This window comes from Lactuca virosa, chromosome 2, assembly GCF_052849685.1.
Source record: "Lactuca virosa cultivar CGN04683 chromosome 2, Lactuca_virosa_CGN04683_v6, whole genome shotgun sequence".
Classification (NCBI taxonomy): domain Eukaryota; kingdom Viridiplantae; phylum Streptophyta; class Magnoliopsida; order Asterales; family Asteraceae; genus Lactuca; species Lactuca virosa.
This window is the reverse complement of record NC_136427.1, coordinates 34,623,260-34,640,829: the sequence shown is the minus strand read 5'-3', so window position 1 is coordinate 34,640,829 and position 17,570 is coordinate 34,623,260. Positions and strand designations below refer to the sequence as shown.

Sequence of the window (17,570 nt, the reverse complement as noted above, 5' to 3'; positions counted from 1 at the left end):
TATTTCTCTTATGCAATATATGATGAAATTGGACTTCCTAATTACAACTATCATGTAAGGTTAGAGAGATAAATCAAAATATATTAATTTACATTTGTAGCCATGAAAAACAATAAAGAAAATGGGCACGATAAATCGATACCAATTAGTTGAGAGATGAGAGAAGTGAACTTGGGTCAAACTTGTTTTTTGTGCATGTTTTGTAAACCCATAAAATAAAACTGTAAACCCATCTTTCTGGATTAATCTCTGAAGAAAGTAGCAAATCTAAGCTTCTCAAATCCAGAAAAAAAAATAAATAAATAAAAAATAAATAAAAAAAATCAATGGGCATGCAATGGATACAACCCAACACAAAACATTAAAAAAGGGATTCAAGTTGTTAATAAAAAGAGATAACTCTAAACAATACTTGATTTGCGCGTCTTAAGCATAGAATCACGCTTGTTTCCCAATGCAAGATAATCTTATATAGTTATATATACCCTATGAGTTGTACTCTTTTTTCTTCACAACTCACAGTTTTATCCTTCATATCTTGAGTCCTTTTCTTTACAAAGAAAACTGAAAGGGAAAAGGAGACAAACAGGTATTTTCTTTTATTAATTGTTTAGATTTATATGTATATTGGTTATATCCTTTATGTTATTTTCCTCGCATGTATACAATCAATTGTTTTGGTAATCTAAATAGCTCTGGTGGTGTATGACTCTCGAACAAAATTCAATTGATCAAATCCACTAACACTTGCCCTTCTATAAAAAATTGCTTAATATCTATAGACATTTTGATTGTTTATCCTTTCTCTTGTTAACTCTTCATCATAGACTTGGAGTAAATTATATGGAGACAACGAATTGATTTATGTGTTTTACTAATGGATGTTTAATAAGATTACTTTGATTTTGAACCTTATGTTTTAGTATGATAAATTTTTGTATTAAATTGTTCCAGATAACAATTGTGTTTTCATTTTAATTCTTTTACTTTTGTATCTTTTCTATCTTATAGAAAAAAAAAATGAAACGAGTAATTTGGTAGCTTTGTACCAATTCAGCTGAATCTATATGTTGTGTGCATGACTTTACTTTTTAGGCAAGTGGGAAAGCCGAAAACTAGAAATGGGCCATAAATATAACTTTTTTATGTAACAAAAAGTTATCACTACAATGATAAAACGTCATTGATTTGTCACTAATACGATATTAATTTTCACTAATCTGTCACTAGTTTAATGCACTTAAAAACAGTTTGGCCCCCCTAAGATAAACCTTATAGGACGATTTAGTCCTTAGACTTATAAGATATTCTTTAGACAATTGTTCAACTCGACAATAGAATATAATAGTGCTTACCAATCCTAAAAAACAATTTTTTGTTTGAGTATTACTAAATTTATTTGATTGTTCTCTCTCTCTCTCTCTCTCTCTATATATATATATATATATATATATATATATATATATATATATATATATATATATAGGTTCAGATTCATTTGAGACCATGCTAATTTTGTGAGACCGTGAGACGAAATCTAAAAATAATTTTAAAATACAAAATAAAGGGAAAAATCCAAAAAAAAAAAATTTAATTAATATTTTCGGAACTTTAATTACTTAAAAAAAATATAAAAAAAATAAAAAATAATAATAATAAATTACCGTTTTTTTTGAAAAATACGTAAAATATTCTAATAGAATATTACACTGTAAATATTCTAATGTGATTTTTAGAATGTTAGAATATTATACTAGATTTCTAGGATATGTAGAATATTCTATTATTCTACTAGAATATGCAAAAAAAAGTATTTTTTTTGGAAAATATAAATTCCGAAAATAATATTTGAAATTTTTTTTTTTGAAAATTTTTAATTATTTTGTAATTTAAAAATGTTTTTTGTTTTATCTACCAAATAAATGGCTAGGATTGCGTCTCATAGTTTCACAAAATTAGGCGTCTCACATATATATATATATATATATATATATATATATATATATATATATATATATATATATATATATATATATATATATATATATATATATGGGTGGAGTACTAAACCGAAGGTTTGATACAAGATATTTTTATAGATCTTATTAGATGGATCTAGAAACACGTTGAGATTTGAACTTTTCCTTGAATGGTATTATATATTGGATATCCATGGTCAATTGCTATACTAATGGTTTGATATGCAATATTATATACAATTTATTAGCTGGATATGAAATATTTTATAAATCTTATTTGCTGGCCGTTAGTATATATCTAATAAGTTTGACTTTATAATATATAAATAATTATAATTTGGCTTTGGTAGTATTTGAATTATTAGATCGACAAAAACAATATTTAATTTGTTCACAACTTTATATTAAAGTAGATTACATAAATTATATGGGGTATATTGCTTGTTTCGTCCCTATTTCATTCGGATTGTCCCTGCAGTTTAGATTTACTTATGTTTTGATTGCAGTTCAATGAAAATGACTATTTTACATTTAAAATATTTTTTACATTTATATAATTATTATGTTTCTATTAGTTTAAGTGACCTTACCCCATTCCCTCCCCGACTTCTTTAGATAGATAAAGATTGTCGCCTCTTCGTCAGCATCTATATATAAAGAACTTGCTTTTGATCTCTATCAAAATATCTCTGTATCTCTTTTGTTGGTTATCGAAGTGTAAGCTAGTTCTCACATGGTGTAACCTTTTTGCCATTGAATATCTTCCCAACATATTTGTCGCATCTATGTTTCTTTTCTTTCTATTTCTATTATGCATATAATCATCCATGGTGGTGGATGGTTATCGATTGCAGAGGCAGCGTGGTGGATAGTTGCTCGATGATAGATGTTATTAGATGAGAGAGGGGGGGGGGTGGCGGAACACAAGCATTATAGCCGGAGGGGCCGAAACCAAACTTCATATATAAACAATTTTGATTTGAGATCGGTTCTTCATAACATGAAAATTAGCCGTAGCGGTATTTGCATCCAAAACAATTGACGATAATTGTTTGGAATATTATGAATAACTTCCATGTTTTTTTAAAAAACCGTCAATATTTGATTTTATTTTAAGTATTGTACACTAAAAAATATAATTAACTAACAATTAAAAAAATCAAATGATAATTAACAATTGTATTTGTCAAACTTATTATTTTAAATTTATAACTATAATTCTTTTACAACAATTACAATTATACTTTAATGAAAATATAAAGCTAACTAATAATTACTAAATATGAAAAATTAACAGATAACATATATACATCTTTAACAAACCAAACTATCCTAATTTCTAACTAAATTTTCGTAAGATTTATGTTTGCTATAACTTTCTGTTTAGCAATAAAACAATCTATAAAAGTACATAACAATAAAAAAAAAAGAATGGAGTTTTGTTTTAGGCTTTTAATACAACTGTAAACAAATAGCTACCCCCTACAGTCCTAATCTACAATCTTAGTCTTCATATGTCTTTCAACTTTTAAATATAATATCTCGTAGTGAAAGAAAGACAAATAAATTAGAGATAGAAACAAAGACAAACTTACAAGTCCGACGATGAGGAATTTGGAGTGGAGAGGCAAAATAAGAACAAACAGAGGTCATCACAAGTCCAACTATAGATGAAGCACCAGATAACAACGATAACAACAGTCCGAGTAGCAAACGGCAAAGAGGAAGCACCAGCAAACGACAAACAACAGTCAGCGAACAACAGAGAGGAGACTAGAGAGATAAATCCTAATTTTTTACTTTTAGGGTTGACCAACTTTTTTCCAGTGAACATTTCTTTAGAGTTTTTGTTTCCAAATCAGTTGGTATCCTAATATGATTAGTTTCGATTTTTTGAGTAATTTTTGGTGTTTTTGTTAATAACTTATCTAGTTTCCTAATTTATTAATACTTACCTTGTGATTTCTTGTTTAATTATAATGAATGAACGAATGGGCCAGAAGAACACTGTAAATATAAAACCATCCCTAAACATAAACTCTAGGTATGAGAGAGAGAGAGAGAGAGATGTGACAACTAAGATTCTTCTACACAACTACATGATGGAGAGAGCCAAGAATAACATATATTTTTCTAGATACTCATTGAAACCCTAAAACACCTAGTTAATACCAACATAATACAAAATAATAAATGAAAGCTTGTAAAAACCATTATATTCATTTATGATGTCAAGCCTCGTTTTGTTTAAATGAATATATCGTATGACTTTTACACACAAGTTTAATATTTAATCTTGTTAACATCTATTTTTTTAAACATCAAAATACATATCACTATTGATGTTGAACCTTCAAACGTAACAATGTTGGTAACCATCGTCAAACTCTAAGAAATGGATTTGAAATTGGATAGTATTATATATTGGATATGCATGGTCAAAGCTTTGAAATGGTAAATCCTTGAATTTTATATTAAAGTTTATCCTTTAACATGCTGGGATTAGAAAATTCTTATATTCAAGACATGAACATAGAATAGGAGAACCAACTCTTACAATCAATTATTAAAAAAAAAACCAACCACTTTTTCTAACACTATCATATTAGAGGTTATTCTATTAAATTCTGTTAGAAGGGTATTATTGTAATTTAACTTAAGTAGTTAGTTGTTAGATTACTTTCTCATTGATATAAATGTAATATCCTCTGATCAATACAATTAGTTAGTTCATTCATCATTTCTATGAGCTGTAATATGGTATCAGAGGAATGCGCTCATGTTTCCGATGAATTTTCCGATTGACTTTCCGATCGTCAATTTTGTTCTTCCAATCGGTCACTCACAAATTCGCTTTCACTGATTATGTTTTTCATTTCCAGTTTTTCTGATTTGATTCATCAATTCTTGTGATTTCTATTTGATTTACATCTTTTAAATCAAATTTCTTGTTCAATCTGTTCGTCATGGCAACTAATTTGAATAATCCTGGATCCTCTATTTCCCCAATCGATGACAGAATGCATCCTTATTACTTACATCACTCTAATGGTCCTGGATTTGTTCTCGTATCTCAATTGTTAACCGGAGAAAACTACAATTCATGGAGTCAGTCGATGAAGATTGCTTTATCAGTGAAGAATAAAAATGGTTTTATTGATGGTACGCTTCCTAAACCTAGTTCTTCTGATCAATCCAACTATAATGCCTGGACGCGAAACAACAAACTTGTGATTTCTTGGATTTTAAACTCAGTATCTAAGGAAATTTCTGCAAGTGTAATGTTTACTGAAAGTGCTTATGACATATGGAATGATTTGAAAGATCGTTTCCAACAGAGCAATGGACCTAGAATTTTTCAAATCAGAAGAGAACTTGTCAATTTAAGTCAGAATCAAGACTCAATAGGTGTTTATTTCACCAAATTGAAATCTCTAACTGAAGAACTGGTTAACTTTCGTCCACATTGCACCTGCAACAAGTGTGAATGTAATGGAGTTCAAGAAATTGAAAAATACTTTCAGGCTGAGCATATCATGAATTTTCTAATGGGATTGAATGATTCATTCTCCCAAACTAGAGGTCAGATCTTACTCATGGATCCTTTACTTTCTATTAATCGTGTCTTCTCCTTGATTGCACAAAAAGAAAAAACAGAAATCCATTTCAAGTGATTCACAGCAAACAATTGCTTTTCTTGCTAAATCCAGTCAAAGTCAATCTCGAAAATATGTTGGTAACAATAGAAATATCAATAAAGAGAGGCCATATTGTTCTCATTGTAAGTTTCAGGGGCATACCATTGACAAATGCTACAAATTACATGGTTATCCTCATGGTTACAAGCCTAAACCTAAAACTAATTTCACTGCTGCTGATGTCACTAATGATCCAATGGGAACAACTAATGCTAATGATAATCTCAACAATATGTTTAGAGGTTTTTCACAGGAGCAATGTCTGCTCTCTCATCTCACATGATATCTGTTAATCCAAGTGAAGCGACTGTCATAGGTAAACATTACTCTCTTTCAATAAGACATGGGACAAAATCTTCTTTGTGGATTTTGGATTCCGGAGCTTCACAACATGTTTGTCATAACATTAATCTTTTGAGTAATACTCGTAATGTTCATTGATACACAATCACTCTTCCTAACAAGATAACCTTACCTGTGAAATTGATTGGTGATGTTCAACTTGATCCAATTATTACTCTTCAGAATGTGTTATATGTACCTTATTTTGATATAAACCTTATATCAATCAGTGCGTTAACAAGAACACAAAGATTTATTGTGTATTTCACTTGTAATCATGCCTTGATCCAAGATATCAAACTCATGAAGATGATTGGCAAACTCTAAGTGTTATTCTCTAGAACATAATGTTTTTCGGATGCTTTACAACTAAGGTTGGAACCTGCTTTTATAGTTAAACCGGATTTTATAGTTAACCCGCCACCGTATCATCCTTTCCATTGAATGCGTAAACCATATGATACCATAGTTTTCTTTTTTCAACAAAAATGACTTCAACAAAATAGCTAAAACACTACAAATCTCTACTACGAGTCTGTCTCTATTGAACAATCCTTACCTAGCTATATGAGAACATAGTTTTAATTTCTCTTGTAGTACTACCTTAGTTAACATTTATGTAATATTGTCATTTGTTTTTATATTTGTTAGCTTTAGTTATCTTCAATTTCTTGCTTTTCCAATTCAATGATAACTTATATCAATGTATTTTGTATGGGAATGGTACATCGAGTTGTTGTTAATGTCTATCGCATTTTAACTATCACAATGAATGGAGTAATCTTGTTATAGAAAACCTAATTATAAAAAGAAACCTTTTTATCCATATAAAATCCTTCCCAACTTTAATGGCAACAATATACTTTAGCTTCTATTGTTGATAATATCACATACTTTTAATATGGGATTGCCAAGAGATAGATCCCATTACAAAAGTAAAAATGTAACTTGATGTAGATTTCTTATTATCAACCTCCTGTCATATCAATATCTATTTAACCTTCCAAGATTGGATTGGCTCCCTTGTAGCAAAAATATAGTTTCGAACTACACTCCAAGTATCAATGTATCCATTTGAATGCTTCCTAATGTTGCTTTCCCATATTTTATAGATATATACTCACAAGACCTACAACATGAGTAGTAAGGGACTTATTTTCACTTCTTCTTTTTATTTATCGGAAGAACGAAAATTTTTCTTGCTTAAATTGAAGTGATTTTCTAACAGAGTACCAACAAGTTTGGTGTTTTGATGTTGAACCTCTTGATTACACGTCCAACATACTCCAATTGCGATAAAAATAAATAATTTTCATGACCAATATCTGTTATATCGGACCTACGTATGACATCAAAGAAGTTACACAAATCTTTCTTCAAGTTGCTAATCATGGTTGCATCTTGGCCTACTATTCGCATATCATCCATACAGAGCAAAAGGAGGAAAAATTTCCCATCTAAAAAGTACTAAAGGTACAAATAATGGTCTACAATAGTTCTTATTTACTCATGACTTACCTTGAACGAGTCAAACTTCATGTATCATTTCCTTGGGGCTTCTTAAGAACATACTTCATTGGGGCTTCTTAAGAACATAAAGATTTTTATTCAATTTGCAGATGATATAATCTTTTTTTGGGACTTTATTGCTTTCAGACTGCTCCGTGTATAAATGTCCATCCACATCACCATGGATATTACCTTCATATACTCAGATATCATCTTCACTGTGGCCAAAATAATAATCAAAGTCAATTCCTTCATTGTGTTGGAACCCTTTGACAATGGATATTACCATATACTTCATAGTTTTTCCTTTTAATCTTTCTAGAACTAGAAAAACCACTTGTTGTTCAATGCTTTCTTTCATTTGGTATGTCTCACAAACTTATATGTTTGATTCTTCAACAAAGAATTCATTTCTTCTTCAATGTCCTTATGCCAATCGGCTTTGTAAATAAGAAATTTAGCTTCCTGAAAGCCCCCCCCTCTCAAGCCGTCTGGTGTTAAAAATGATGTAGTTTGAAGTCAGAAATCTTGTTGACAAAGCATAAACTGAACGAATCGTCGAGCTTTTATTTGTAACTTTTGGCAATGGATCTGAATTATCATGGGCTAGAAGCTCTCTGCTCAATGCATTCTTAATTTTTCTGATCAACTTCATTATCACATTCTTCAGTAGAAACATAATTATTATTTTTCATATATTCTTTCTAAAAATTTGGAGTTTTGTCGCTCGCTAACTAATTCCTTAACATCATAATATTGGTTTGTGTAGAACAACACAAGTCCAATTTGAACAACATTCTTTAATTCTGGATCCTATAACCTATTCTCAAACTTTTATTCTACATATCCAATAAAGATTCATAAAATAGATTTGAGGTCCAGCTTCTTCCACTACTTATTTGGCACATGTACAAATACTTTGCACCTAAATACTCTCAAGTGAGAATATGAGATATCTTTATAGGCCACAATTCCTCTAGAACTTCAAATTTTCGAAGAATTGAAGTTGACCTATTTATTAGATAACAAGTTGTCAATAAAGCTTCAACCTAGAATGGATTTTGCAGCTTACCCATTATGAGCATGCATCCGACGTTCTGAACAATGACGAGATTCGTTCGTTTTGATGCACTGTTATGTTGTAGGCTTCATGGAACATGTTGTTCATGCCTAATACTATGTTACATGTAGTATACAGAGAACTAATAGGAATATTACCATGTTTCACACCTTTCATTCCTAATACCATGTTGCATGTAGTATATAGAGAACTAATAGGAATATTACTTACCTTCATTGTTTGATCAGAGACATCTCAGCTGCTGTCCTATTTGCCTTTCCACCATTGCATTTAAAACTTTAAAATGACTGAATACCATATATTTCGACCTAAGATAGTAATCCTATACATTTGATGATGCATCATCAATAAATGTCAAAAAATACCTGCTTCCACCAAGAGATTTCTCTTTATTAGGTTTACCCACATTATAATGGACAAGTCTCAACAACTTGGAGAGATTATTTCTTGTGGAACTAAAGGAAACCAGAGTTGATTCCCAAATAGGAAGTGCTCCCATGGATCCAAGGCAACATCTTTGGTAATTAAAATATAATTCTTATTTATCAATCTTCAACCATTTCATGCCCATGTGGCCTAGTCTTATGTGCCATAAGTATAGTAATGTCTCTTCCTCTACAACATTGATGTTTGGTTAAGGCAACTTTACATGAGTTTTGTATGAAGTAAGATAAAGTTTTCCTCTCGTAACGACCATGAAAACTTTTAACAACTTATGGGTGCCATATTTGAGTTGGTTGCCATACCCTTGGAAACCAAGAGTTCTAATTGAGCTAACATTCGTTATTTAATATGCATCATGTCGAATATCTTCTACAACCAATGTCCATCATATTGGTTTTCATATGCACAAAACCAATTCCATCAATGCTACAGAAACACATATTACCCATATTCATAATGCCATGTCACCGAGTTTATAAGTAGCGAATAAATCCTAGTCTAGAGTGACCCGATATAATGCGACAATATTAGTCACACACTCTTCATCATGAGTGCCTATATGTAGACATGCTTTATTTTTTCATGTATCAAGGGCATGTCTTGTGATATGGTGACATTTTTTCACCATTATCTATGCTTTAATACTGGTTCATTTCCTGTTGATCTCATAAAACCCTTTGGTAATCACTTTTTTATTATTATTATTTTTTTTGTAGATATAATATTTGCAATGATTGCACTAGCCCTCAAACCATGTATTTTTATACTTTCATCTCTTTTGTGATCTCCCTCGAACTTGGGATATCCCTCTACCTCTAGTTCTGGCTCCATACCTTAGATTTTTGACATATGGGAAAAGGCTTATATGTACCCGTTTCTTTCCTTCTAGCTTTCCCTTCATTAGGGCGTCTATGACCATCTCCATTGCTACTTTGCTGCCTATTCAACATCACCGAGATGGTCTATGAGATCTTCGAACTAACTCGAATGTTAGGTTATGGATGTAGCACTCTATAACTTGTGGTTCACAAGGTGACTCATTAGTAAGGTCTTGTTGTCTGCCATCTTTGCTTAATACATACTCTCGAGCTTTCCCTAAAGTTCATACACATCTATTTCTTGAGAGACCCGAGGAAAAACACTATGTCCAATGCACTAATTTGAGATTACACCATTCGTCCCTCGTGCACATGTCAGAAAGCGTGTTTAGTTCCTATTTTCAAAAATTAACCCGGACCGTCCCTCGTTTGGTTAAAAGTTGCACGCTTCATCCCTCGTTAGTTTTAATTTGCACGCTTCATCCCTTATGCGACATAAAATGACTATTATGCCCTTTTGTCTTATTTTTAATTTAATTATAATTGATTTTGTATTTAAAAGAAATAAAAAAAATTTCCAATCCCTCGTTAATTATAATTCACTTTTAATTTACTCTTATTTCTTTTTTCTCTATCAGCTCCGTCACATTCTACTACTTCTTTTACCTTCAAGATACCAAGAACCCTAGGAACATCATCATTCATCAGATTCCTCCTTAAATTGTTATAATAAATCAACCTAATCCTAATCGAGTCTATGTAAACCTTGATATCATCGCAATCAGCAATAAAAAAATAAACATATTAACATTATCAGTTAAACCTTTTAATTACTGCCCGTGTAGAACCACTTTATGGTGATAATCAGATAGTTTATCTGTGGAAAAATGTCTATGAACCACTAAGATCTGTCGATGAACGTTCATAGAATCGGGTTTGTTAGCCATTATTTCGAAAATGGTGGTGCTGGATTGGGGTTTATCAGTGGCTGGCTCACTGGAGCTCAAATCTGGAGACGGAGATGGTAGTTCGTCAAAGCTCACAGATCTGGAAATGTGACGTGCACCGTTTGTCTCAGAGGTTAGTTTTTTTGAACCTTCATCGTCTCAGGAACATCTTCGTCTCTCCAGATCCTTGCTGCCTAAGTTTCGAACAAACGCCGCTTAGGTTTTCAAAAACAGCCTATGGCTTTAGATCGAGCTCCATTGTCTGTTTGGTGTTGATTACAGGTTTGTTTTGGTTTTGTTAGGTAGTGGTGAATGGTGGTTTTTAATGGTAGTCGAATGATGGTTGTTCAGGAGGTATTGTCGGTCATAGGTGAAGGTACCCGAGTTTTGAGAGGGGATAGTGAAGAGTGAGAGAGAGAGAGAGAGAGAGAACCGGTGGTAATCGACGGTGGATGGTGGTTTCCGGTGGCGGTGAACAGTGGTTTATGGTGACGGTGGACGGTGGTTCTTGGTGGCGATGAATGGTGGTTACTGGGAGGTTCTTAAAAGAGGAATAGAGAAGAGAAAGAGTTGTAAAAGTATTTCTTTAACTTTTTATAATAAACAAATTAATAAATAATTAATAAACAACAAATAAATAGAAAAAAAATAAAAAATAAATAAATAAGGGCAAAATGGTATTTTTATGTATGGAGGGACTAAGCGTGCAAGAAAAAACAACCCGATGGACGGTCCGAGTTAATTTTTGAAAATAAGGAGTAAATACGCTTTTTGGCATATGCACGAGGGACGATTGGTATAATTTACCCTACATATTAATATTTCTAATTTAATAGTAATTGATAAGATATATAGATTAGTCTCCAACATAAATTTAGAGGGTTGATGTAAAATTATTGATTTATTTTTTTATTTTTTTTTTACATTTTCCATTTTGGTTTTTAACAAGAGCATCTCCAATATTACTCAATTTTTGTCGTTACACTCTATTTATAAAGTGTAAAATATAAAAATGCTCCAAACAAACTCTATTGTACACTCTATAAATAGAGAAATGAGTGATGACACTTTAAATTTGGAGTGTAAAGTATACAATCTCAAATGTAACACTCTATTTTTACAATTTATTTTTAGATTTTTTACACTTTATTTTTAGAGTGTAAAAGGGAATGTAAATTGAGTTGGAGATGAACCATTCTAAACTCTATGTTACACTCTTTTTTTGAAGTGAAAATAGAGTATGCTTGGCGATGCTCTAATTATATACCCATATATCCTTTTTTTTTTTGGCTCTGTCAGCATAAAGTATCGAATAATTAACATTAATATTTTACAAAAAACATATATATTATCACAAAGAAGTTGTTAAAATCTATAAAATGTTACACTCTTCTTTAAGAGTGAAAATAAAATGTGATTGGAGATGCTATAATTATACTCATATATCCTTTTTTTTTGCCCTGTCAGCATAAAGTATCAAATAATTAACATTAACAAATACATTACTTTACGTAAAACATATATATTATCACAAAGAAGTTGCTAAAACCTATCAAATAAGATCAATATCTTATTGTTCTTATTATTTGTATATGATGATTGTTCTTATTATCTGTATAACTTCTGTTGATACGAATTACAATAATTTGATTAAAATATAACTAAAACACAATAGTGCCATGCCAAATTCATTAAAGATATTAAAAAGCAACATCATTTTCAAAATACCTGCCTCCTTCTACCATCTCATCATCTCTCTTGTCTTTCATTCTCAACAGTGAACAATGGTGGACACTTTGGTTAATGTTGCTGCAGAAGGTGTACATAAAAAGGTGGGGTATGTAGCTGCCAACGAACTCGCCCTTGCTTGGGGTTTCAAGAAGAAGTTAGACACTCTTGAACAAACATTGAAAATTATTTGTGCCAAGCTACGTGATATTGAGAATGAAAAAGGTGAAAACCATGGTGTGATAGTATGGTCGACACTCCTAAAACATTTGGTTGGTGAAGCTGATGATATGTTGGATGATCTTCATTATGAAATACTGAGGCACGAGGTGATGACACGGGACCAAACTAGAATGATAGCCTTTAAATCTCTCCCAAGCTTGAAAACGTTTTCAACTCGTAGAGAAATTGGACACAGGATTGAAAACATTACCAACAAATTTTGTGAGATGATTGAACAAGGTAACAAATTAGGACTACAAAATAGACACCCTCGCCTTGTTCTAGATGGTGTCCACCAGGAGACTTATTTGTATCTAGACAAATTGAAAATTGTTGGGAGGCAGAATGATGAACTACATATCATACAACTTTTAACCCAAGCAAGAAAAGAGGAAAAAATTACGATTGTTCCCATTGTGGGAATGGATGGGATTGGGAAGACAACACTGGCTAAGATGGTCTACCATAATCCAAAAATTTGGAGACATTTTGATGTTAGAGTTTGGTTGTGTGTATCAGTTAAGGTTGATGTCAACACCCTTCTCGCAAAAATTTGTGAATCTCTTCCCGGAGATAAATGTAAATCATTAACAAGGGTGAACTTAATCACAAATCTTCGAAAGAAGATGGGATCAAATAGGTATTTGGTAGTCTTGGATGACGTTCACGATGAAGATAGGGCACACTGGGATGATTTTAGGACATGTATGCTAGATGTAAACTCACTGAATGGAAGTTGCTTTCTTGTCACTACACAGAATCTTGAAATCGGAACTAAGGTTTTTAGTGAGGATTTCCATGCTTTGCAAGGTCTTTCTGATGATGATTGTTGGTCTATCTTTAAAGAAAGGGTGTTTATAGCAGAGCAATCATTGTTGCCAGAATTGGAGGAGATAGGGCATGATATTGTGAATAAGTGTCGTGGTTTGCCCCTATTAGTAAACATAATAGGTGGCATGTTGCGAAATTTTAATGACAAAGAGAAGTGGTTGACACTCAAAGATAACAAGGCTTGGGATCTAGAAGAAGAAGGACATATAGTTCAAAACATCTTGAAAATGAGCTTTGATGATCTGCCAAATTGTGTTGTAAAACAATGCTTTACATATTGTTCAGTTCTTGAGAAGGATAGGGTCGCGAACAAGAACGAACTTATCCATCTTTGGATGGCTTTAGGGTTGGTTCGAGCAAATGAGAATGAAAAAAAGGAGGCCGAGGATGTTGGAAATGATATTTTCCATGTTTTGGTTAGCAGATCATTGTTCCAAGATGTTACAGATCAGTATAGTTACTTCACTTATCGTATCCACGAACTCACTTATTTCCGTATGCATGATCTGGTGCATGATCTTTCAGTATCACTTTTGAAACATGAAAGTGCATGTTTGATGCATTCGACAAGGGATGATATTGTATATATTCCCCAGGTGAAGTATCTAGCAGTGTATAATGAACTGAAGAAGCAACGTGAATTCACCAACAAGGTCTCCATGGTGTTAAAAGATTATATGGCCACTAGAACTTTGCATGCATTGTTCTTTGAGGGTGAAGTTGAGAAGAGCATTTCATTTCACCGTTTCAAGTCCCTTCGAATTTTAAAATTTTCTGGATGTAAACTAGAGAAGCTAGACGATTCAATTGGAGAATTGGTGTATCTTAGGTATCTTGATTTATCAAATACCGAAATCAAAGCTCTTCCAGAATCTATTGGTAAACTTTATCATTTGCAAACTCTAAAGTTGTTTGGCTGCTATCTCCTACATTTGCCGGTGGAAATGGAAAATCTGATAAGCCTAAGAGTCTTTGAGTTTCAGAAACTTCTTCACATCCACAAGCTGGGACAATTTACTTCTCTTAGAACATTACCTTTCTTTCGTGTGTATAAACAGAAGGGGTATCAAATTGAAGAGCTAGGTCATCTGAAACACCTTCGAGGAGAGATCCAACTTTTAAATCTAGAAGAAATTAACAGCAAAGAAGATGCTCTTAAGGCAAATTTATCCGAAAAGAAAAATTTATACAAGATTGAATTCGTTTGGAGTTTGGATCGAGGTGTCAACCACAACAACCATGATGTATTGGAAGGCTTGCAACCCCATGGAAATGTGAAAAGCTTAACAATTACAAACTTTTCCGGTGATAATTTTCCACCATGGGTAATGAAGATGGCAATAAATATTGAAGGGAAATGGGCACCGCTTAAAAATCTCGTGGAGATTATGTTATACGGATGTAGAAGCTGTGTATATCTTCCGATCCTTGAATACTTACCACTTCTTCAGGATCTCGTGTTACAGAGCATGGACAACTTGACATGCTTAAGAAGTCGTTCAGATGGGGGCGATAATGTTACCAGATTAATGAATCCTTTGTCTCCATCATTGAGATCACTTAAAGTAGGTTGGATGAAAATGTTAGAAAAGTGGATAGATGGAACACCGAATAGCTCAACAATGATATCGCCTGTTCTTGAGAAGTTGCAAATTCTAAATTGCCCAAGGATTATGCTTCTAGATGAATGTCATCCCCATCCTCTTCTTTCCTTAGAGATACACAACTGTGATAACCTTGTGTCCATTAATAGTATACAAGGCCTCAAATCTCTGGAATCTTTAGAAATCAACAATTGTCGTAGTCTTTCAGGACTACCCCATCTACCCAATGAGGGAAATTCTTTGAAGATTTTGAGAATCATCGGTTGCCATAAATTGACTTACTTACCTCATGAAACATTTTACTGTTTTTCCTTTTTAAGCAAGTTGTCACTTGGTCCCTTCTCGAATGACCTCCTATCTTTCCCAAATCTGCAAGGCATTGAGAAGTTGAGCAACCACCTTCAGTCATTGGAATTGTTTGGTTGGAATCATTGGGCTTCAATACCAAAAGAAATAAAACACCTCACTTCACTCTCTCGGTTTTTCATATTTAATTTTGGAATTCGAGAATTGCCTACTTGGTTAACCAATATGTCATCTATCCGAAATATGAGATTCTATGATTGCCCCCAGTTGGATAAAGCAGCAGTTAAACTGGGAGCGCCATGGGAAGCAGATCATGTCTTGGTAGATGGAAACAGAGTGTAAATAGAGATGTTCGTTACTTGGTTAGTTGCAATGATGATGAACATGGTTTGAGTTCATGTGTTTTACTTCGTCTGTTTTGTGGTGCCATATTTATAAGCATGTGTAATTTATATTATGTGTCACACTTGCGAGAATCACGTGCTACTTTCTATTTAATGGCAAAATTCAAGTCCCGAACCATGGCTCACGATTTTTGGATGGTTTCAAATTAACAATTCAGGCAGCTAAAAAAATTAGTTTCAAGTGTTACCTAGAGGGAATTTAATTTTTAAACGTATTGGGTAAATGCTTAATTTTTATTGAAGAAAATATGAATGAATGGAAAAGGAACTTAATTTATCGAAGGAAATACGAATGAATGGAAAAAAGAACTCTTTAATTTGGTTCAAAGAATTAATATCACAAAACAGTTTATATACTGGGTTGATAAAAAATAAAATTAAAGTTTAATTAAAAAAACAAAAGATATAAGGTTTTTCATTATATTAAGTCAAGATTATATATAACTGATTTTGTATTAAGAACATCCGTGATGAGAGCGCCTATTACAATTTGTCTTATTATCATGGAAGATCATCTCCTCAAAAAAAAAAATTTATTGCTTATTCTTATCGTTTTTCTAATCGACCATTTAATAGCATTGAAACACATAGTTTTTTCACCATTTAATATATATTGAGTGGTCAATATATTTTCATAAGTCACTACAAGAAATAACTTCACTATCGATGACGGTATTAACGGTGACACGGAGCTTTGATGGTGACTCAAGCTTGAGTCGCCGCTCATAGTGTCGCCAGTAATGCTTTAGAGACCGAATCCGCAGTTACACGTTCTGGTAAATCCCAACCGTACGATCGACGTTCTAATCCAATGGATGGGCCTTTTTCACACATACTCAATAACAGAGATAAAATGTCGCTGCTAAAGATCGTGAAAAAAGAAGCAGGATAAATTCCCTCATTTGTTGTCACCACTATTACTTATTGTCGCCGGTAATCACCTCGAGTCGCCGGTAAAGGTCGAGGAAATAATATCCCATCCCGTCTCATTTTCTTTCCTTCCTGCTTGCTGCTTCGGTTTCTTCCCGGTCAGTTCTTCCTTATCGACCTTCAACATCCGACGATCCATAGTACACGGTTTCTCTCTTCCTCCGTCTTCAAACACCGGTCAACCACCACTACTACTGTTTTCCGCCTAACGCCGACAACGGGAGTCGGTTGTACCGTTTATTTTGGAGCTTCACCGGCGACGATTTGCATCCCCTTCATCATTTCTCTATTTCATTCTCTTATAACCTCAATTTCCAACTTATATTAGAGATTAATTTATGAAAAATGTTGATTTTTAGTTTTTGGAGTTTCACCGCTGGTTTTTGACTGTCATCGGCGAAGATTGTTGATTTTATGGTCACCATTGTTGATTTCCTGCCACCACAAGTACCATTCTCCTTTAATTTCGAGATTATTTGAAAAATTGTGTATTTCTTCCTATTATGTAAATGTAGCCATATTTGTGTATATTTTTATTTTTATGTATCAAATGTGGATTGTATGTATGTATGAAATGTGTATTTGTATTTGTATGTATATGTATATGTGTATAATGTATATGCGTATTTGTATGTATATGTATGTATAATGTGTATTTCTATGTATGAAATGTGGATTGTATGTAATGTGTATATTGCAATCCTATAGTGGAAAAAGAAAAAAAAAA

General features: G+C 32.6%; 1 protein-coding gene across 1 annotated transcript; it reads left to right on the top strand.

Annotated features, from left to right (window-relative positions):
* Nucleotides 1-519: 519 nt before the first annotated feature.
* LOC145159018 (putative disease resistance protein RGA3) lies at nucleotides 520-15,985 on the top strand. Its single transcript, XM_079077909.1, has 2 exons — nucleotides 520-589; nucleotides 12,597-15,985. Exon 2 carries the CDS (start codon nucleotides 12,603-12,605, stop codon nucleotides 15,849-15,851), a length of 3,249 nt encoding a protein of 1,082 aa, XP_078934035.1. The 5' UTR covers nucleotides 520-589; nucleotides 12,597-12,602; the 3' UTR covers nucleotides 15,852-15,985.
* Nucleotides 15,986-17,570: the final 1,585 nt, after the last annotated feature.

Excerpts from the sequence above, each read along its gene's own strand:
- LOC145159018 (XM_079077909.1), top strand. The coding sequence starts at position 12,603 with ATGGTGGACACTTTGGTTAATGTTGCTGCAGAAGGTGTACATAAAAAG.